We start from the raw sequence: 22010 nt of genomic DNA, 5'->3' as shown, positions 1-22010 counted from the left end.
ACAAGGGGGCAGGGAAAGGGAGTGAGAAAACCACCACCAGCAAAGCTGACTGCAGGAAGCATGTATGCTTAAAACAGCTGAGTGAGACCGCTCCTCACAGCTTCAACTGCCCGTACAAGGTACTGTATACTACTTCTTCCCTCTACCCTTGGCAGGACACCAGGCCCTAGGCAGTGGTCTGAAACACCATCATGCCTCATTAAATTGTATCCCAGTGAGAAAAGCCAGGGTGTATATCATGGAATGAAGGTGGATACACCCTAATAACTGAGTTGAGTTACAACAGGAAGAAGCACAACCTGCCCTCTTACTGCAGGACCCTAATGCAGACACTGGAGACAGCCAAGCAGGATCCAAGTTTTTTCCCTCTAAACACTGGCATACAGGAAAAGCAAGGGTGCCAAGATGGCAAGAGAAGCTTTACCAGGGACAGGTGGAGTTGTGCCTATGTAACTTGATACTCAAGCCCACAACACAGCAATAGACTTCTCCCTTTGCAAGCCCCACAGAGTCCTACTGCTGACGCACAGACACAGGAGTTGGCTCAGACTCACATCGAGGATGGGGCCGTTGCAGTAGTAGCAGCGAGGGGAGAAGAGGTTATGATAGTCCTTCTCACAGTAGGGCTGACCATCACGCTCAAAGAAGTTCCGCGACCCAATCTCCTCCTGGCAGTGGGTACAGACGAAGTGCTCTGGGTGCCAGGTTTTCCCCATGGCTGTGACAACCTGCAAGGAAGAGAGCAGTTATGAAGGATGACTCCACCTCTTCGCCTGGGCAGGTCACATGACAAGACATTGTGTGTGGAGGTCAGCACAAATGAGAAGTTCTACCACTCAGGTGAGCCCTAGACTAGGATAGCATGAAAACTGAATTACCTATCATCTCAGAAGAGGGCAGTCAATCCCTCAAGGACAGGGGCAGAGGTCACTGGAGGAGCTTACAGCATACCTGGCCAGTGGATAAAGAGTACTTCAGTTTCTCCAACATCTTCTGTCCCTTTCATCTCTGACACAGCCCTCCCCATTACAGCCAGCTGTAGCCCAAATTTTAACAACAGGATGGTTTCTCTGACGCACCTGTCCAGCAATAGGTTTCTTGCAGGCTCCACAAACACCTTTGGCAACAGTCGCTACTCCCAGTTTGTTCAGGTCAGACTGGAGGCTTCCCAACATGGTGTCCAACTGGCTGCCTGGTTTGGGGAGTGCAGCTGGCGGGGAGCTACCCCCAGCTTTCCCCTGAGCCATGAACTGTAAACAGAAAGAAGCCAGAGATGTTGAAGTAAACACTGTAGCGCTCCTCAGGAAAAGTCCTGCAGTCTCTCTCCTTCCTGGTCTTCAGCTGCCCTGCATGTGGACAGACCAGGAGCCACTAAGAGGAGGCTAACATGCCTGTAGAAGTCAGTGAGAATCAGGATCAGGTGCAGAGATGCACTCTGCCCAAATGAGGGTGTGAGCTGCTGACCACAAGCATGATGTAACAAAGCCCCCAGGACCTATATCATCAGAGCCCTGGGGAGTGGGGATTTGGCTTTCCTTTCCCTCCCATAAAGCAGATTACCAGCACACCACACGCAGCTGCTTCAGCACAATGCTCTTTAAGCCTCTGATGAAGTTTTCCCTTTGCCTCATAGGTTCCTGGCTTGCTTACAAAGAGAGACATGAGTTCCAAATGGTTCCCTAGCCTTGTCCCCCCTCCCTGGTCTCACACAGTTGTTGCTGTCTCTCCATTTCTAATCTCCCCTCTCCCTTACAATCTGCTTTCCCTCTCCCAGCTCTCCTTGTCCATGCTTTTTGATGCATTGCCTCCCTTTTCTTCCCATTCCCTCTGCACGTTTCTTGCTCCCTCTGTGCCTTTGGGTAGCTCTGACCTCATGCTTCAGCTACGTCAAGAGCTGTAAGAGGAGCAGGAAAGGATGGGGGTCAGCTTTCAAGCAATCACCTGTTTCTCTTCCTGCAGATGCGCCAGCACATTTGCTATGTATATGCACCCAGGCGTATGCTTGAGAGGGGAGGACAGCAGTTTGAGAGTGGTAGACATGAAACACTGCACTCTCCATTTAAGAGATCTGCATGTGACTATAGAGTCAGCTTGAGAGAGATCTTGGAACACCCCCTTTTGGAATAATCCCAATAAGTACTTAACTTGGAAACACTTTCCACCAAGGCAGGGTGGAAGAGGGGTGGAGATACATTTCCTTTAGCAGGAGGGAACAAGGGAAGTGGAAGTGTCCAGACATATACAATGTAGGCTCTATTTGGATACTGAAGCCATCCAACCTCTAAGCATTACAAAGGTGAACTCTGAGTTCTCTACATCCTGTTAGAATGTAAAGTGCAGGTCATATTAACTGACCTTGGAGGGCAATGGCAGCAGTCATGTTTACTAAGAGTGCCAGCTATGCTATACCCTCAGGGAAACTGTAGGGCATGCAGGACACTTGTTTTGTCTCTTATTAAAAGAGAAACTAGATGATCACAAAACAAACACGTCTGTGGAAAATGTGCAGGGCTGAAGGACTAGAGCAATTTAACACCTGAGCTCCTCCCATGGAACCAATGGGAAAGGCATGCAGATGAGCTCTGCAACGCTGGCTAGAGAGGCACATGCCACCATCCCCAAAGGGGAAAACTTCCCATCCTGTGTCTAGTGGCATTAGGCCTTGACTCACTTACTCAGTGAGTATCCAGAACTGGCTTCCATTTGTTCATAGGAAAAAAAATAACAAGAACAACAAACCAAATGTCTGCACCCTACACTTTGCCTCTCCTGCCTCATACCAGTGTCCTGGAATCCAGGAGAGCAGTAGCTGAAACCAGATGAAACCAAATCTACCCTAACTACAGTCCCCCTTCCTCTTGTCAGCCGCTCCTTGAAGAGCTACTTCTAGCGGTCCAGCATCACAAAATATGTCCAGGCTGCAGCCAAAAGCTGCATCTCTGCCATCCTGATCACCTCCCCTCCCAAAACCTTTCCTCTGAAAACAGATTTGCAAACAGATTTACAGCACCAGTAGAAGTTTCCCCAAACCCAAAGTTACAGGGAGGGAACTTCTTTCTATGAAAAAAGTGGTCAGTGGAGAGCAGACGGGGCCCTGACCCTGAGCTGCACAGAGTACAGAGTTGTGGATACTTGGTACCAATCCATCTGGACAGTTTATAATGCAGCAGCAAAGGAGCACAGGTTGGGGACAACCTATGTATTTAATCTACATTTGCACCTTATGCTCTGGTCTCTGCACGGAGCACATTTTTACTAGACAGCTGCTTTCACAATCTGATCCCTAGAGCACCATAGAGCCAACAACAAAAAAAAAGAAATCACAATACAAACATGTGGCTGCGCATATGCTGCAGTGGAGGGGCACAGAGGAGGGACTCCATCAAGAGAACCACGTGATTCCTCATCCTGGCCAGGGGCCTGTGGCCATCGTGCAGGCTGCGCAGAACCAGACTAGAAATGGACAAATGAGAAGAGATGCATCGCTTAGAGAGAGGACAGTACTGAATGGAATGCAAAGTGACAGCAGCAGAGCACTCCCATTCCTGCCCAAGGGACCATGCGAGCCACCAAGCAACAGCTGACCTCTGTGCAAGCACTGATCATCTCAATGAAGGACCAGACAGATTCGCCCCGTACTGGTTGTACAGCATCCTTAACTAGCCCAGGGATGCAGTTCCTTTGGAAATGGTTCTGCAACCTGTACGCACAACACTATGTCTGCACTTTGTAGAGAACAGATCAGCGTGGCCCCATTAGAATAGTCCTATCAGCAAACACCACAGCCACACTTCGTACAAATGCTCATGCAAAAGCTCTTCATATTCCTGGCCTAATTTACAAGGTCTGGCATTACTTTCGAATTCAGCAACACACCCCATAACACAGTAGACCATGCCTAGAAAAACATCAATCCAGCATTCACAGCAACAGGAGCTCTGTCTAAGGGACAGCTTGAAGTACTGCTCAGGCCAGAACCACAGCTTTGGCAAGAGCAGCTTAAAAGCTTGTCATGCTGAGACAGGAAGTAGAAAGGGTGTCCTGCCTTCTCAAGGGGGCACGGCCCACGGGGTGGTCGAGTGGCAAGAGGATTGCTACGCCGAGCCAGTGGTGGAGTAGAAATCACCTGCAAAGTGTGACAACAATTTGTGATGCAGAAGGGCCTCCTGCTTGCAACCGGAGACTGAAGCCATACTGCACTGGCTGGTGCATACAGCCCACCTGGTACTGAACTAAATCAGACCTGCTCAGGGAGCTCTGACTTCCCAAAATTTCAGGCAGCATTCCCACTAGGCCTGAGGAATGTGACAGTCAAGGCAGCTATTTACTGCCTTGCACCACACCCAAGCCCCTCTGAATCCTCACTGAGCAGGTCCAGACAGATGGGCTCCCAGGAATGTGTGGAACGGGTGTTCAGCTTCTCTTTCTGGTTCTGAGATTCCTTCACACTTTTCCCCAAACCCCCAGTGACATACTATGGAAGGGAGCATGGGGACCTAAGCTAATGGAGTGGATTCCTTCAGCTCAATAAGGAGAAGCAAAACCCTTGGCCTTTTCCCACATGTATATGGCCTGCAGATGGACAGAGAAGTTGTATAGACAATTGCAAATCATTACATGCACATACTTCTCCCCCTGTTAGAGAGGTATACATTGGCAAGAAAAAACAGCTATCAATATCTCTGAAGCTGTCTTCTCTAGAATGAATCAGTGCCAGGCCTCACCCAAACTCTAAACTCTTAACTCAAAAGAGTTGAGGTTGGGCATAATAGAAAAACTTGTGTTCTTCACTTAGCAGAGCAGTTGGAAGGAAAGGAGGCATGCCTGCATTGGTGGAAAGAATGGATCTGCATCAGTCTGACACCCAACAGAAACTACTGCCTTCACAGGAACAATCTGGGCTTGTGGGGGATGGAAGAATCTAGGATCTTCAGAAGGAGGAGTGCCCACAACAGATAGTTCTTGGTAGTCATCAGAAGAAGTCTCCCACTGGAACAGAGGCTGGGGAGGCAGGCTGAAGGAGGCAGAGACTGGACTAGGTGCTGGGGCAGATGGTATGTAGGAAGACTGTGGTGGAGGTAGGGGTGGAACAGGAAAAGAAGAGGGAATGGCTTTGGCAGGGACCATCTTTGCTTCTTTAGGATGCTGAAGTGGGGGAGAGGGTGGAACAGAGACCGTTCTTCTCAGGGGGGCTGGGGATTCTGGAGGAATTATAACCTAGAAAGAAAGGAAGGAGAAAGGTGAACAAATCTGAAGAGGAACTAATAAGCACTTCCTGCAACAGGTCAGGCAGCACAGAACAGGCAATAACTCAGTGCTCACTGCCCACTGCTCCTCTACTTCCCTTGCACAATCACTATTTCACAACAGAGCAGAATACAAATGTAAGCTGTAATTACAGGCAAGAATGTCATTTTCAACAGCACTTAATCTGAGAAAAAAAAGTGTCTGGAGAAGATGCTGAGCAACAACTTGCCTAGCTATCACAGTCTCAGGGCATCTTACACCTAAAACACCATGTCCAGCTACAGTGCCATGAAAAGAAATGTCAGGTTTGCTTCCCCAGAATGGAGAGAAAACAAAACCCACTTGACTGTCTTGTAATATCCAGACCTCCCATGCACACAGCACTATCCTCCTAAGAGATCACTTACTCTAACGCTAGGACTTGAGTCTCCTGTGATCCAAATGGAACCAGTGCTAGGACAGAGGAGAGTCAGATCCTGAGTCTCTTCCACTCAAAAACCTACATCACACCTCTATTATAGTCCTTCTCTACAAGGAACATGGGAATACCCAGTACAGTAGACCCCTGATTTATGCAATTCCAACTTAAGCGTGTCTCGCATTTAGGAGATTTTTTATTAGGGTCCACACTGGAAAATGTCCCTTGAGATGCGCACCATTTGCGTGTATACGTAAACGCTCATGAGATTCGCGTATATACGCAAATGTCTCACAAGATTTGCACGCGGAATCAAGAGGAGCTGTGCCGCCATTGTGGTAGTGGCATCTCAAGATGCGTGAGACGTGCCTCCTAAAGGTGATTCCGCTGAGAAAAGGGGGGAAAAAAAACTATGACTAAGGTATGTCTGGGGCATGCAACGCCTCGCTACTCTATTATTTCCTATGGGGAAAGTCGCCCCGACTTACACAAAATTCCCCCAGAACATAATACTCGCGTAAGTCGGGAGTCTACTGTACGTTTTTGCCCTCTACCTTCTCTACTTGCTGTCCACCATCTTGCTGCTCCCTCTGTGGCCTGGCAGTGATAATGACCCCCTCGGTCAGCCAGTCGTCCTGACTCTTCCATTCTTCTGGTTCCTGTTTGCTGATGCCCAGTTTGTCTTGTAGCTCTTCAATCAAGCGATCCTGGGACTCAGTCTTGTGAAATATGGCTGGGCCTAACTTACGCCTTGGGGAAAGGTCACGGTACATTGGATGCACATTTAAGGTCTCTTTTGTCCTCTTGATTACAGATTTTATCTGAATGACAAGGTAGGAGTTTCAGAATGAAAAGAGCACTGCAACAGCAAGCCCCACAATGCAGCAGCAGCACAAACAAACCATTAGTGACAACTGTGAGCAGGAAGAGTGATGGCATTTATTCCACGATGCCAAAATTCCTCTTGGCACACCCTAGTGCAGTGACTCAGTGCAAGGAAAAACCCAGTCAAGCTAGTCACAGCAGCCAAAAATAACTCTGGCTACAAAAGGCAGGGAAAGATTATTCAGCAGGGAGCAACAATGTGAGGTAAAAAGCTGCAGTTCAAGAGGACCCCCATGCTGGATGTTAAGGAAACTTCAACACTACTGTGAACCATAGCAGCTGCCTTGCATCTGAGCCTTACCCAAGTGTGGGTTAAGGTAGATCCCCATCACAGACACTTCTGCCCAGCACAAAAGAAACACTATGAGGTCCAGTGTTAATACCTTCAGAGGCTCATGTTTAAGCCAGCAGGTGAGAAACTGCCATCTCAAGTCTGAACAGCCATTAGGAAGAAGCTGCTCCATCTGATGGGCCTCTATGGATCACAGACTTACCTCATTCCAGGTATGAGATAGACTGCAGACATGGAGGTTGCTCATGTTCTGTAGTGTTTAAGTAACCAAGTGCTGATCAACATGCAAAAAGGTACCACAAAGTTGCTATGAGTGGAGCTTTCCTGACCTCTGTGCCATGCTAGCTGTCAGTACTACTACTCCAAATGCTCCAGAACAACATGCTGTTAGTCTGGAGTAAGCTATCAAACAGCTCAAAATGAATTCACACCATGCACAGACAGCTGGCTGCGCTACCAAAAAATCATGGTTAGGATCTGTCCCATTCCTTCTACATTCACACAATGCCTGCCTGGCCTGATGCAGAAATCCTCTGAACAGGTGGTGTGGAGAGAGTGAGCAGGTCCAATCCATCCTTCCACACATTTTCAGGAGTCTCTGGAGTGGTTGCTGAGCTTCTGAAATGCTGTCCTTCCTGACCTTCTCCTGGCTTGCTCTGATGAGGACCATATTTTCTAGTTCTGTCTCTGCCCTGCCTCCTCTGACCCAGATCAGGAGAGACATTTGCTTTGCTTTCATGCTGAACTTCAGTATTCTGGACTGGCCCTTGCTCTGCTACAAGACCCAACGGGCTTTTAGTATCTGGGAAAATATCCCACCGGTCCAGTGCCACAATGGGAGATTCACACACAGGCTTTGTAACAACATGGTTGTTTTCAGCATGTACTTCTGGTGCAAGCATAGCTAGCTCTAGAGCCCAAAGCTTATCTAAAGTTGTTTCCACAGTCTCTTCCTTCTGGGAAGGAAAGGCTGAATTATCCCTGAACAGGCTGCGCTGTTCTGATTCTTTGGTTGTCTGCACCTTTGCTTGGCCAGTCATGCCAGTGTCAGAAACAGAAACTGTTGAGAGCTTGGTTTCAGCTCTCTGCTCCTTTTCAGTGACTGTTGTCTCATCCAGTCCCTCACTCCAGGCCTCTGTATTCATGGGCACAGGCAGAAATTCCATCCTGGAGGCTAGCAAACACTGGGATGTCTCTTTAGAAGAGTCAGATTTTTTGCTCAACTGAACTGGGCTCACAGAAGCCATTTGCTCCATACAAGTAGCAGAAACAGCAGCAACTTCTGAGTGTGAAGGACCCAACAACCAAGTCACTGAGGGGAGCTGTGGAGTGGTGACAGAATATCCTGGTGTAACTGAAACTGTACTGCTACTGCCTTCTTCTTCAATATGAAGGACCTCCAAGGGGCCAGGTGTTGGCAAGCCTGGCAAGTCCCTGTTGTAGCCTGTAGCATGGTATACCAATGGAGACAGTAAAGCTGTATTGAGAAGAGTGTTGGTTGAATCTGTATTTGCTGAGATAGGAATTGGCTCCAGGGAAGGCTCAGAAATCAGAGACATGGTAGAACTAGTCTGCAAAAAGGAGAGAGAGAGGAACAGGGAAGAGAAAGACATGGAGAAAGAAGTGAGGAAAGAAAGAAAACAAGACACAAAACAGCTGAACAATTAAGTCCTCCAAACCAAGGAGACCTCCTGATCCAAAGCCATCAGGATGGCTGGGAAGACAGAGGAGGAAGTTTGAGAGTGGAATCTGATCCATATTGCACAATTTCAGTGGAGGGCACTGAGGATGAGAAGAGATTGTGTAGCTGGAGGTGGTTTTTATGCTCTAGTTCAAAAGAGAAGTAATTCATCCTCCTTCAAATGGGGCTGGTGGGTCTGTTGGAAGACCAGAGCAACCAGACTGTGACCAAGGGTCACGTTAGCAACTTGTTCCAAGTCAGTCACAAGCATGTAAAATTTAAATTTCAACGTGAAAAAAATCAATGCAAACAAGCCATAATATTGTCTTCCCTGAAACACTAATAGGACATTCCTGTTGGTTGAGTTCACAGCCATGAAAACAAAGCCCCAGGGCATTCATTGCAAGCGTAGATGACTCAAGCCCTGGCCTGCTCAAATCATTAGTCTTGCCTCTGGATCCAATACATGATGAATTCAAGAGACTTTCTAGCACTTCAGAGGTTGCACTTTGGGGAGCCCTGAATTGGCTGTCTTTCCTTTCAGCCAAGTCACATTTCTTACACTTGGTGAGAAAAGCCTCAGTTTTGTTCCAAAATATTATACGACAAAGTCAAGGCTTGGCTTTTAGTTCTCCTCTACTTACAAAGCCCTTTCAAACAATCATTATTGGAGGAGCCTGATCTCTCCCAGTTCCTACATAAGAGGCCTTCATATTTCCCCAATGAAGATTAGTGTGCCTTCGTTTTTGCTCTTTCAAATCAGCTATTGGTACTTACAAGGTCCAACACTGTACCCTGATTATAGGGATTCAAACATATAAAGGATTATTCTCAGCTTTGTTTTTAAAAAAAGAAGTTGTTTCTAGCCCTTTTCCCTACAAAGTTAGCAAAAGAGTTACACTGTATAAACTAGCAATAAAAGTCTGTCACAGATTTCAACTAAAGCTAGATCTTGTGGTCCCCATCTACAGCCACATAAGCCTGAACTTAACCCACATCTTGGAAGCATCCCTATACTCATGGGATTTGCTCATGATATCACACTGCACAAACTAAGCAGGACTGCATCTAGTAAGCATCCAAATTGGATTTTCTCAGAGAGATCTCCCAAGGGCAGTAGAAGGTGGTGTTAATAACTGGTGACAGGGCACTCCTCTGAGAAAGAGCTGGTAAAGTCCACAAGTAACTTGAAATGATGGATGCTATTTAAAAGTGCAAGCTATTCGTTACTATTAAGCACAGAGGGAGTTTTTCCATATTCACTCTTCCTTAAATAGCACCTGACTTGCCAAGCACAGGCACCCCTGTAAAAGTAACTGCTATTCAGATTATTACCTGCGTGTATCCCCAAGTTTTCTAAAATTCAGTCATTTTCAAGGCAAGGACATGTTGTTATTTTGCTCTAGCAGTGGTATTTCCAACGCATTAAAAATCCAACCACAAAAGGAGAGCAGCACTTAAGAGATGCATTACAACAGCAGACTGGTTAATCCAGACACCAAGACAAACACCAGCAAGACATTATTTCACAAAGATGCTATAGGTGAAAGACGCAAGCGCATTATGTGACCTCACTGCCAGCTGACTGAGAAGCTGCATTATCCAAATCAAATGGATTCTACAAATAAAAAAACCAAGCATGTCATTAAGTGAGCAACACATGAGAAAAGTTAATGCATCAACCTGCAAGAGCACCTATATACTGTATGGTTTGAGGAAAATTAAACTCAAAAGCAAATATCCTTCCCTGCAACCCCTCCCACACACACCCCAGCCCAATACATTTTCTGCCTGGACTTTGCCCTCTTGGCTCTGATTAACCTGCTTAGCACTTCCTTTCTACTCTTCTCTGGATATTCAAAGTAATGAAATGCCCCGAGCGAGGCAAAAGAGGGAAAGGGGCCAGGAGGCTTCCATGGCAGACCAGAGAAATCCAGGGCAGCCTAAGGGCCAAAAGGGGAGCACATAAAAAGTGGAAACAGGGTGAGATCACTAAAGATGAATATACCTCCTCTGCTCGTGCTTGTAGGGAGGCAGTTAGGCGGGCCAAAGCTACCATGGAGCTGAGGATGGCATCCCAAGTAAAGGACAACAAGAAATTGTTTTTTAGATCTATTGGGAGTAAAAGGAAGGCCCAGGGAGGAATAGGACCGCTGCTAAACGGGCAGAAACAATTGGTGACAGATAGGGGGGACAAGGCTGAACTCCTCAACGCGTTCTTTGCCTCAGTGTTCCTAAGCGAGGGGCACGACAAGTCTCTCACTGGGGTTGTAGAGAGGCAGCAGCAAGGCGCCAGACTTCCATGCATAGATCCTGAGGTGGTGCAGAGTCACTTGGAAGAACTGGATGCCTTTAAGTCGGCAGGCCCGGATGGGCTCCATCCCAGGGTGCTGAAGGCACTGGCCGACGTCATTGCAGAGCCACTGGCGGGAATATTCGAATGCTCGTGGCGCACGGGCCAAGTCCCGGAGGACTGGAAAAGGGCTAACGTGGTCCCCATTTTCAAAAAGGGGAGGAAGGAGGACCCGGGCAACTATAGGCTGGTCAGTCTCACCTCCATCCTTGGTAAAGTATTTGAAAAAATTATCAAGGCTCAGATTTGTGAGAGCCCGGCAGGACAAATTATGCTGAGGGGAAACCAGCATGGTTTTGTGGCAGGCAGATCATGCCTGACCAACCTAGTCTCTTTCTATGACCAGGTTACGAAACGCCTGGACACAGGAGGAGGGGTGGATGTCGTATACTTAGACTTCAGGAAGGCCTTCGATACGGTATCCCACCCCATACTGGTGAACAAGTTAAGAGACTGTGACTTGGATGACTGCACAATCCGGTGGGTGGCGAATTGGCTAGAGGGTCGCACCCAAAGAGTCGTGGTGGATGGGTCGGTCTCGACCTGGAAGGGTGTGGGCAGTGGGGTCCCGCAGGGCTCGGTCCTTGGACCGATACTCTTTAATGTCTTCATCAGCGACTTGGACGAGGGAGTGAAATGTACTCTGTCCAAGTTTGCAGATGACACAAAGCTATGGGGAGAAGTGGACACGCCGGAGGGCAGGGAACAGCTGCAGGCAGACCTGGATATGTTGGACAAGTGGGCAGAAAACAACAGGATGCAGTTCAACAAGGAGAAATGCAAAGTGCTGCACCTAGGGAGGAAAAATGTCCAGCACACCTACAGCCTAGGGAATGACCTGCTGGGTGGCACAGAGGTGGAAAGGGATCTTGGAGTCCTAGTGGACTCCAAGTTGAACATGAGCCGGCAGTGTGACGAAGCCATCAGAAAAGCCAATGGCACTTTATCGTGCATCAGCAGATGCATGACAAATAGGTCCAGGGAGGTGATACTTCCCCTCTATAGGGCGTTGGTCAGACCGCAGTTGGAGTACTGCGTGCAATTCTGGGCGCCACACTTCAAGAAGGATGCAGATAACCTGGAGAGGGTACAGCGAAGGGCAACTCGTATGGTCAAGGGCCTGCAGACCAAGCCCTACGAGGAGAGACTAGAGAAACTGGACCTTTTCAGCCTCCGCAAGAGAAGGTTGAGAGGCGACCTTGTAGCTGCCTATAAGTTCATCATGGGGGCACAGAAGGGAATTGGTGAGGATTTATTCACCAAGGCGCCCCCGGGGGTTACAAGAAACAATGGCCACAAGCTAGTAGAGAGCAGATTTGGACTGGACATAAGGAAGAACTTCTTCACAGTTCGAGTGGCCAAGGTCTGGAACGGGCTCCCAAGGGAGGTGGTGCTCTCCCCTACCCTGGGGGTCTTCAAGAGGAGGTTAGACGAGTATCTAGCTGGGGTCATCTAGACCCAGCACTCTTTCCTGCTTATGCAGGGGGTCGGACTCGATGATCTATTGAGGTCCCTTCCGACCCTAACATCTATGAATCTATGAATCTATGAAAGCCTTTCATTTTTCACAGTTGTAACATACAAAGAGCAGGGTATCAACCATCTTGTATTCAAAGCTTTGCTCCCACCCTGCTCATAGTACAAGCAATATGAACCAGGATGAAGAACCTCCCAATTCTACTTTGGAACTGAGCTGGTACGTGGGAGCTGACCTGAGGGGTCAAAAACAAGAAGGGAATGGAAAGGGCAAAGTGAGACAACTAAGAAAGGAAAGAAAAGGGAAAGTAACCACTGAGAGCAGGGGATGATTGCAATAAAAGGTAAAAAGAGACCATGACAAACACTGAATTGAGTTGAGAGAGGTAGTTAGTCACGTTAGTCTGAAGTTAGTATGGAGGCAGGGCAGGCTCGCCCCTTAATGACTCTCTGAACAGGTTAGTCTATAAGGAGTCATCCTGCCCTGTCCTCTGACAAATTCCAAAATGCTTACGTATTCTTGATGTCACTAAAGAAGTAAAATTTAGAGACTCAGTTAGGTCCACCAGCATCTCACAGAAAGGTAACAGCGTGACTTCAGGAACCCAGATGCCCAACTCAAACTTTCCAGTGTGCTCCCACACTTCATCCAGTGCAGCAGCTATGAAACAACCAAAAGGGCACAACATTCTGGGAATCTGACATTCTGACCAAAGCTCAACTCCCTCCTTTCATGCAGTGTTCACTACCTTTGATACCTGTTTAATTGCCTTTCCAGCGACTGCAAACAATACAGAGCCTCGGCTTACAGATGCCATGCTCCACATGCCTGTTCCGTAGAAGACACATGGTAGACCGAGATATTTATGTTGCACGAGGAGGTTTCTTGGTCACAAAAAATCACCTCTGAATACCTGCCTGCTGCTAACAGACAACATGAAGTTTTGTTCCCTGAATATAAACAAAAATGCTATGGACATATCCTGACAAATATTTTGTCCTGCTGCTTCTTTCCTATCCCCATCCCTGACTTCAATTTTTTCCTTAAAAACTAAAAGACATCAATACAAGAGGAAATACTTTTCTTCCTCAGCCGCATGGAAAAAGACAGTTGACATTAAACTGCTGATTTTAAACGCAGCAAAAAGTTAATAGCAATGCATCCCAAGCCCTGGACTGGGCCTGGGACTAATAACTTAAAGAAAGAAGCTGAATACTGAGGTGCCAACTTGACAATAACACAAGTTAGTCAAAACTAGAGAAGACTGTGAGCAACTTCACCAGGATCCTAACAGGATTAAGAGAATGGGCCCTATAGTGGGAGAGTAAATTTGGTACTGACAAAGACAAAATGATGTAAATTATTCCTTTCAATTTAAAGTACAAAACACATATTACCTGGGATCTAAATTAATTGCAACTACTCAAGAGATTTTGGCTATGTTATGGATCTCTTAACAAAAGCCTCAACCCAATGCACTGCAAGCAGCCAAAATGAAGATTTTAGGGTGCATAAGGAAGACTATATTAAAAATATGTCATTATATCTATGCATAGTACTCTCTTCTCCTGGAATATTTTCTTCAGGTCTGGTTACCTATCTAACAATACAAAGGCAGGAATACCGTTTCAAGACAGCTGGCAACAACATCAGAAGCCTGAAGGAGTTGGAACTTTCCAAGATAAGAAAGGGGATTGAAATGGAGACAGCAAGAGGCATGCAACACAAGGAATAGTACAAAGAAGGTCAACCAGGTGCTTCGGCTTTTCCCTTCCTCAATACAGGAGAAAGCCTTGGTGCAATCAAAAAAGCAAGCATCACAATTAATAAAGGGGAATCTTAAATTTTGATCTGCTCATGGTTTAAGTAATATCTTGTAGCCAGGAACTCACAGTAACTTATAAATTGTAAGGAATAAGGATTGCAAATGTGTGTGGATGAGAATATCCACATATATAATTTGTGTGAGATCTAAAGAGAAATAAAACCCTCATGCCTCAGGTCATGAGGCATCTGCTAACATCCCCTATCAGCAGGTTATTCCTTTACTTGTTCATTATAGTTTTCTGCAGCTTTCCTCTGAAGCACACAGTACTGGCCATGGAAGCAGATAAACTACAGGTCTAATCCACAGCGATAGTTTCATTTCAGAATGTGCTCCAACAGGGACAGGTGGATGAGAAATGCTCAAGAGGCTTAGACATCAATTCCACTTTTACCTGAATGGCAGGAGATTTTCTTTTTTAAAGATTACAGCCCTTAAATCTTCCTGCTGCTTGCCATGAAACCCTGAGTGCCAAAAAAAACACAACTACAATCCATCACAAAAGAGTGTTACCACCCTTAACAGAATGTGCGGGGAAGATCTTTGCTAGTAAGTAGATAGGGAATGGATTCCCCTCAAATTGCAGAACACCAAATACATCACACTACTGAAAAATATCTGTGCTCACTATCTTTGCAAACCCTAACAGATCTGCAGAAAGGAAACATTAAGTCACCAAGACTACACTGTTGAGAGACAAGATGTCATCCCACTGATAACATTTGATAACACCTTCAGCAGCACTTTGACACCTCAAATACGCAACAGGGAGTTGACTAGGGCAAGGAGGAAATGGAGCACTGGTTATCTAGTGAATGTGAGGTTCTCAGAAGAAATGGCTAACAGACAAGGTGGTGGAGAATAGCAGAAGGCAAAGTTACTACATGTGGCTACCTTGAAATCAGAGAGGGATGCCATCAACTCATCCAGTTCTCGTGTGGCTGAAGAAGCAGATATGCGAGTTTGCTGCTGGCTGGAGGTGACCCGCTGTGGACTGGTCATCTCACCCTGGTTCACAGTGATTGCAGGGCTGACAAAGCAAAACATGACAAACCTTAAAGTGACACTGGTGAGAAATCCCTGACTGACACCCTCAGTTACTGATATTTTCCATTTATCTCTAGAACAGCATCAGGCCAATTTCCTCCACATTCCCCTCCCTACTCTCAGCATGCCCCAGCCCAGAAAGACCTCCCACCTCAGGAAACAGGTCACCACAGAATTGTCAGGCTGTGACTCTGCCAGAGGTGCCAATTAGTATCTGTCTGCAATGTGGGCGCTCAACCTTTAGGACCTGGACTAAGATGAACTGGACTATTTTATTTGTCAAGGAAGACAATTTTCAATCAGCTCCTGGCCTTGATTGAATATGTGCCTCTAATTGTCAAATAACCCATGAACAATTATTTATTTTTCCAACATTAGCAGTTTTTGACAAACAACAGCTGCAGTAAATGGAAACCTAACAACAAAAGCAGACACAGCCACAGCAGTCGTCTTCCTCCTGGACTTTCCCCAGTTTGGAGAGAGCAAATCTTCCCTCTTCAAAGACGAGATCATTGTCCCAGGCTAGCACTGCACACTCTACTCTGCTGTCACTAAACAGTTATCCCCATTCTGCTCCAGTTCCAAATCCCACCCACATGAGCACAAGCAGGGTCACTACTCACACTGGAGTTGGCACAGAGCTTTCCAGTTCATCCAAAAGGCTCTCCACACTGGGACGCACATCCTCAATACCTCGCCCTCCATTCCGCTTTGGCTTCTCTTTTGTGGGAGGTGCTGCCTTCACTGTCAAAGAGCTACTGGTTTCAGGGATGACATAGTGAGGTCCAGTCACACTAGGCAGTGAGGAACTCCTGTTGGTTTCATCTTACAGAGAAAAAAAAACAAAGGAAGTCATTTACACTCCACAACTGGAGTTACCTCTCTCACAACAAAATCAAAGGCAGGTGCAACATGGAGAGGCCAATAAGGAGGATGAAAAGAGCATGGGAGCAAGAAAGTCAGAAGGGGATTTATAGTGAGGTGCAGGATCCAGATATCTACAGGTATAACACTGATGAATGGGTCACCACTTCCTACCTGCTGGGAAACTACTAGCTGGATTGTGCTGCACCGCATTCAGTTCCAGAAGCAGTCGGTCCAGTTCTGACAGGTTGCTGCCCAGTGAGGAGCTTGTCATGGTGGGAGATGGTTCTGCAGACTTCTGTTTGTTGGGAAAACTGAAGTCGAGAGAGCAAGAGTAAGATATTAGTCCCCCTACCTCACTAAAACAGGCTGCATCTCTGCTTTCCTAATTACCAGGAATCCAGGTTTTCTGTTTCCTGCAGAAAACCATGGATTTCCCCCCTTTCCACGATTTCCCTCTTTAAAGGAGAACAACCTGGGAAACTGGGTTTCTCCTTGCAGCTGGCGTTGTTGCAGCCTGCAAGGGGCTGGGGAGAGCAGGAAGAGGGTGACCAGCGACGGGGGGCACCATGTGCATGTGTGTCTGGGGTGGGGAAGGGGAGGCTGGGGCCTGGGGGTGGGAGAACTGTTGGTCACAAGTAAGGAGCACCAGCAGGGCTGAGGGGAGTGGGGGGCTGTGAGCTGGGAGTGAAGGGAAATGGAACAGGCAAGGGCAGGGCACCAGCATATCAGGGCTGCTCAGCACCACAAAGCAGCAGGGGGGACAGCCGTAGTTGGACCCACATCCTGGTGAGCAAAGGGGGTAGAGAGCTCTGATTTTCCATGGCAAAAAAAAATTAAAACGCCAATATATACAAGTATGTAGAATGTATTTTATTATAATGATTGAGGCAATGCTGGCTTCTAAATTGCTTTAAAATTGTAAGTATCGATAAAACATTATGTTCAATTGATTCCTATATATATAGTGGTGTTTCGTTTTAATCGCGGAAAAAACATGCACGGGGGGGGGGGTTAATCAAAGATTTTTGGATTTTTAATGGAGAAAACCAGGATCCCTGCTAATGACCAAGTGAACAGTAGCATACAGAAGGCTATGTGGCAGCGAAAACCCTCCTGCAAGATCTTTTTTTACACTTCCAAAACCTATTATCCTGGAAAGCACAAATCTATTTATGAGACTATGAAAACTGTTTAATGCTTCACTAAATGAATGTTCATTTAAAGTTTATTTAATATATAAAATTGACTATTACATTTATTTTAGTTAATACTTAGTGATGCCCCACCCCTTACACATCACTCTCTAGCTTACTTCCCTCCCATACTCAGGGTGTGGTGGACAGTAACCCTCACAACACTGGGAGGTGGGAAATAAGCTTAGCTTCATTTTACAGACAGGAAAAACTGAAGCGCACAGGGAAGGGACTTGTTCAATGTCACAACACAAATTAGTTTTACATCTGAACTCAGGAGCCCCAGGCTGTCTCCCTCCTGTCTCAGACTGTTAATACATTACTGGCTCTAGGATTGTGAAGCCTGCAGTACAAATGACAACTGTAAAGCTCCATGACTGAGCCAGTAGGTAGGAATCTGAAGTCAAGCCCATGGATATTATAGCATCAGCAGGCAGAGCTGGATCCAAGCAGCCAGGCTGTCATGCTGGGACCAGCAGGTCTTGCCATACCCCCCATATTAGAAGAAAAGGAGAGGTTAAGTTCTGCTCCAGTTCAAGCCATTTGTGTGCAGCCCTCAGGGTCCTGGCATACTGTGATTTCTGCTTCAGCTGGGCAACGCCTGGGTGTCCCTATTAGTACCCTCCACCAGAATTACAACTTCTGTCCTGATCAAAAGAACAAACCAACCCAGCTGGAATAGTCACCCAGCCACCACTGCAGCAGCTTAAAAATCCTAGGGAGAAGATGGAGTCTCCAGCACAGGGGAGCTGCTGGGAGCAAATTCCAGTAACTTGGGAAAGAGACAGTATGGGCACTTATACATATGACAAAGCTCTGCTCTGATTAGCACACATCAGAGTAGACTCGATTAACTGCGTGTACTGTGAGTCTGCTGAAACGTGCTAATTAGTGCACTCCAGCAGCCTCTGTATCACATCTATTCTGTGTCCCCACATTTCAAAGTGGTTGAACGAGCTTTGGTTAAAGCAACCCTGCTGCCACTTTGAAGCGTGGGACGCTGAATACACGTGACACTGTGGGTGCTTTAATATCCAGGGGTCAAAAAAACCCATGGAAAACAAAAGCGGAGCAGCACACACAGAAGCAGCACGCACCACTCAAAACCAAAGCATGGCCAGCCAGAGCCATACTGCGGCTGCCAGCCAGACTCTGAGTGGCAGAACCGCTGCTGCTGCAGCCCCAGGACCACCTCAGGACCCCAGGTAAGCCTCTCCTACCCCACCTGGGATAAGTAGCTGTGCATCAGAGGGCGTGTGGCACAGACATTTCCCAAGTGGCACAAGGTGCACCACTGCTAGATGTCCCCTGGGAACCAAACATCCACACATGTGTGGACGCAGCCTAAAAGTACAGCAGCAAGCAAACCAATAAAAATGACTGTCACTCCAACTTTGCTCCCTCTCCACAGTCTCCAAATGCAAGAGGAGAATGTGTATGCAGGTACAACAATATAGCTAAATAGTTCTGACTTCTCTGAGCAGAAATTTAAAATGCTGCCATAACCAGTCAGACTCTTCTTTCTTTCAAGTTCATTTGAAAAATCAAATCATTTCATATCATGCCAGTTCACAGGTAATGGGACCATTTCCATCAATCATTCCCTAGACCTAACTTCTAGCTACGTCTAACAAACTGCCACTGGGATGCTTAACACAAAAATGAGAAACCATTCTTGGCATTTTTCTAGAACTTTTCATCCACAGAGCTCTAAGCAGGTCCAGTTTTGCTTTATGGATTACCTCCATTTTACAGCTGAGAAAACAGATGCAGTATAGCTGACTCAGCCAAAGCCAGATAGCAAATTGCTGGCGCAGCCTGGAATAAAACCCAAGTCTCCCAAATCCTAGTCCAGAACTTTGCCCCAATGAATCACCTTACCTTGTACACTGTCTATGGAAGGATTAAGCCCTTTCCCCCCTCTCCTTACATATTATTATTTTTTTTTTTTTTTTTTTTACAAGTTTTGCCATTGTGCTACATTTGAAAAAAGGCTAAATCCAATAACCCCATGAAAAAGAAGTAATTGAATCCAGGGAGTCCTGAACAGTTAAGCCAAATTAGGGTAAGACATGCATCAGGCATTCAGTATTTATATCACTGCTTACAACTGGAAGCAGTGTCACCGCTCTGACTATTTCAAACACCCCATCCCATGATTTAGACTTCTTGTCTACTAGAAGGGAAAGGGTACCTGTAGACGTGTTCCTCTTCACTGGCACGGGAGGAAGGAGAGCTGATGCTCTCTCTGGGAACAGAGGCACTGGAGCTTTTGACAGCAGAGCTGTACACAGGAGACTGGGACTGAGGCTGTGGAAATAAGACTGGTTCAGCATTTTCAGCCTCCAATATAAGCGCATACACAGCAGTGAAGTCACATGCTACGAGCTCAGTACAGAGACCAACAACAATCAGCTCCATGACATATCAGCCCCAGCCCCCACCACCTCAACTAACCCAGCAAATGTCTCATGCTCATTCTAGCCTTGCCTAAGAATTATGTCTGAGCCAGACCCCCCCCAACCTGCTTTTCACAGGCTGCAAGGTGGATGATTTAATTCTAGTCACATTGTACTAGAATAGGGTTTTTGCCAAAATCATAGGGTTTTTGCCAAAACGCTGATGATGACAGGGCTTCAACTGGTATTTTATCATTGATGCAGAATACCGGGTGCCTAGGCTTTCTCCTCCCACGGCTGCGCCATCTTGCTGGGTATCCAGACTTCTCCCATCCCTACTCTATTCCTGTCTGGAGGACACCCAAACTCTTCCTCACTTCCTAAACCTCTTTCCCTTCCTCACACATTCCATCACCCTAGATACACCCAAGCCACAGATGCAGGCTCCCATACCCTCCCTGCAGCACATATACACTTACCTGCTGGTGGATATATCTGGAGGTAGTGGGTTGCCACTGGTCTAAAGGGTCAATCACAGTCCCATTCAGGGCCTCACTAGAAGGAGGTGGTGGTACAGGGGGTGGCACTGTAATCTCCTGGTACGTATGGTTTCCAGTTGGGTAGGAATAAGGGGTCTCCTCTGACAGGAACACTGGCCGTTTGGAGATATGTGAGGTGGTGGACTCCAGGTCCGCTAGCAAGGCATCTGCAGAGACAAAATATAAATAGCCTCTTAGTCGTGGCTACATACAGTCCAGCTGTGTTTTTGCTCTCTTGTTCTGAGATTTTTTCATTGCAGTTCCTGTGGGTAATTAGTTGTATGCCCTGAAAAGCACACCTGGGATAAAGATGCCATTTTCTAAAGCCCAGTACTGAACGGGTTAATAAAAAAACTTCTGCTAAAGGAAACACCAAGAGGTCCCAAAGAAGCCAGAAAAAAACCTCTCGTTCTAGGAATTTGTCCCAACTGTGAACAGCCAGAAGCCTTCGATCTCAATGCGTTTTGCAGTGGTGAAACCCAGAAGAAACCTGCCCAGAGAAAGCCTCATGTCAGGGTACTTACACCGACAAATTAAAGGCTGCGTATTATCATGAAATCATTAAATGTGGCCGCAAGTGCTGCTTTCTGCAGGAAACAAGATCTCTGGAGGGGTTTTTCTCCGGAGCTCAAGCTGGCATAATAGAGACTTAAGTTTCAATCAGGGCAGCAGCAAGCATTTGTGCTCAGCCTCTCCCTGACAAAAAAATTCCTCACTCAGCACAGAGCAAACCGCACAAACAGTTAACTGGATTCCAGTGCCTGCCAGGTAAATGCAATTTCATCTCCTGGAAACAATTCTCAACTCACTGGGTGGAGACTGCTCACAAATTCCTGAAGGCAAGAAAAAACCTACATCAGTCAGAAACACACACACTAGCATGCATGCTAAACAGAGGGAAGCACAGCAGAGGAGGCTTATACCCTTCTCAAGAACCGCCGGACTGGAGAAAGATATTCACTTTCATCGCTGAGATGAGATGAGAAAAAGCACTGCTATCACTCCAGCTCTCTTACACTCTGCCCTACCCAGGCCAGCGGTTCTGCTTCTCACTCTGACTCACAGACATATCCCAACTTGTTCTGGGCCTCCTGTCCTGTGATCTCTCCCAAGGGCCTGCTGAAATCCTTCCCCAATAATAGAAAGTCCAGGGGCTACTGCAGGTCTGGGCTGTACTTGTTTTCTAACCAAAGCCTCGCTGGCTGGGTGACTAACCCTGCAGAGGAGCGGGCGACTCCAGTGTACACCTCTTCAAAACTATTAGAAAAAAGAGGAGCTGGTCTGCTAGGGTCAGATGCATCCTTCATTACCAGAACATCATTCAAGACAGGCAGGACAGCTCAGAGATAGGGGCTGCTACCAGAGTCCAGCTCTGTAACACCACTCATGTAAGATTAAAAGATGTGGCTGCCTCTAGAAGTTCCTTTAACTGCCTTCCTCCTGCAAGCTACATGAAAAATACAGCTAGATTGCTAGAACTCAGACAAAGCACAGCTTTGAGAGTCACAGCCCATCTTCAAGCCACGGGCTGGCCTCAAACAGCAGTGACAAGGCACTTCAGTGATGCTCTACTGCCCTTAGGCACGGAAGTCACTTGCCTCCTCAGAAACCACTTGCTAAATTGAGCTGCTCACACCAGCCAAACACATTCAGCTACCCTTGAAGGTGTAGCAAAGCTCAAATAGACTCTAAAGGATAACAGCATTGCAACATGCACACAGACATGGAAGGTGCAGCTTCCCCATTCTCCAAGAGCACTTCCCTGCCATGGATCAAAGTTAAAGCAT

General features: G+C 46.8%; 1 protein-coding gene across 2 annotated transcripts in view; it reads right to left on the bottom strand.

The window, feature by feature from the left end:
- Positions 1 to 22010, bottom strand: part of PXN (paxillin) — a 63739-nt gene that overhangs the window by 7588 nt on the left and 34141 nt on the right. Inside the window, exons 2-9 of one of the 2 annotated variants that reach the window (XM_059713545.1) lie at positions 20164 to 20390; positions 19480 to 19595; positions 16264 to 16403; positions 15849 to 16050; positions 15073 to 15208; positions 3334 to 3453; positions 1080 to 1250; positions 555 to 728 (exon numbers count right to left, since the gene is read on the bottom strand). In XM_059713545.1, the coding sequence (XP_059569528.1) occupies positions 555 to 728; positions 1080 to 1250; positions 3334 to 3453; positions 15073 to 15208; positions 15849 to 16050; positions 16264 to 16403; positions 19480 to 19595; positions 20164 to 20390 (1286 nt within the window). The remainder of the gene's footprint in view (positions 1 to 554; positions 729 to 1079; positions 1251 to 3333; positions 3454 to 15072; positions 15209 to 15848; positions 16051 to 16263; positions 16404 to 19479; positions 19596 to 20163; positions 20391 to 22010) is intronic. The other variant, XM_059713546.1, reaches the window with a different exon arrangement.

Source organism: Alligator mississippiensis, chromosome 10 (genome assembly GCF_030867095.1).
Source record: "Alligator mississippiensis isolate rAllMis1 chromosome 10, rAllMis1, whole genome shotgun sequence".
NCBI classification, from domain to species: Eukaryota; Metazoa; Chordata; order Crocodylia; family Alligatoridae; genus Alligator; species Alligator mississippiensis.
This window is presented reverse-complemented; position numbering and strand designations above follow the sequence as displayed.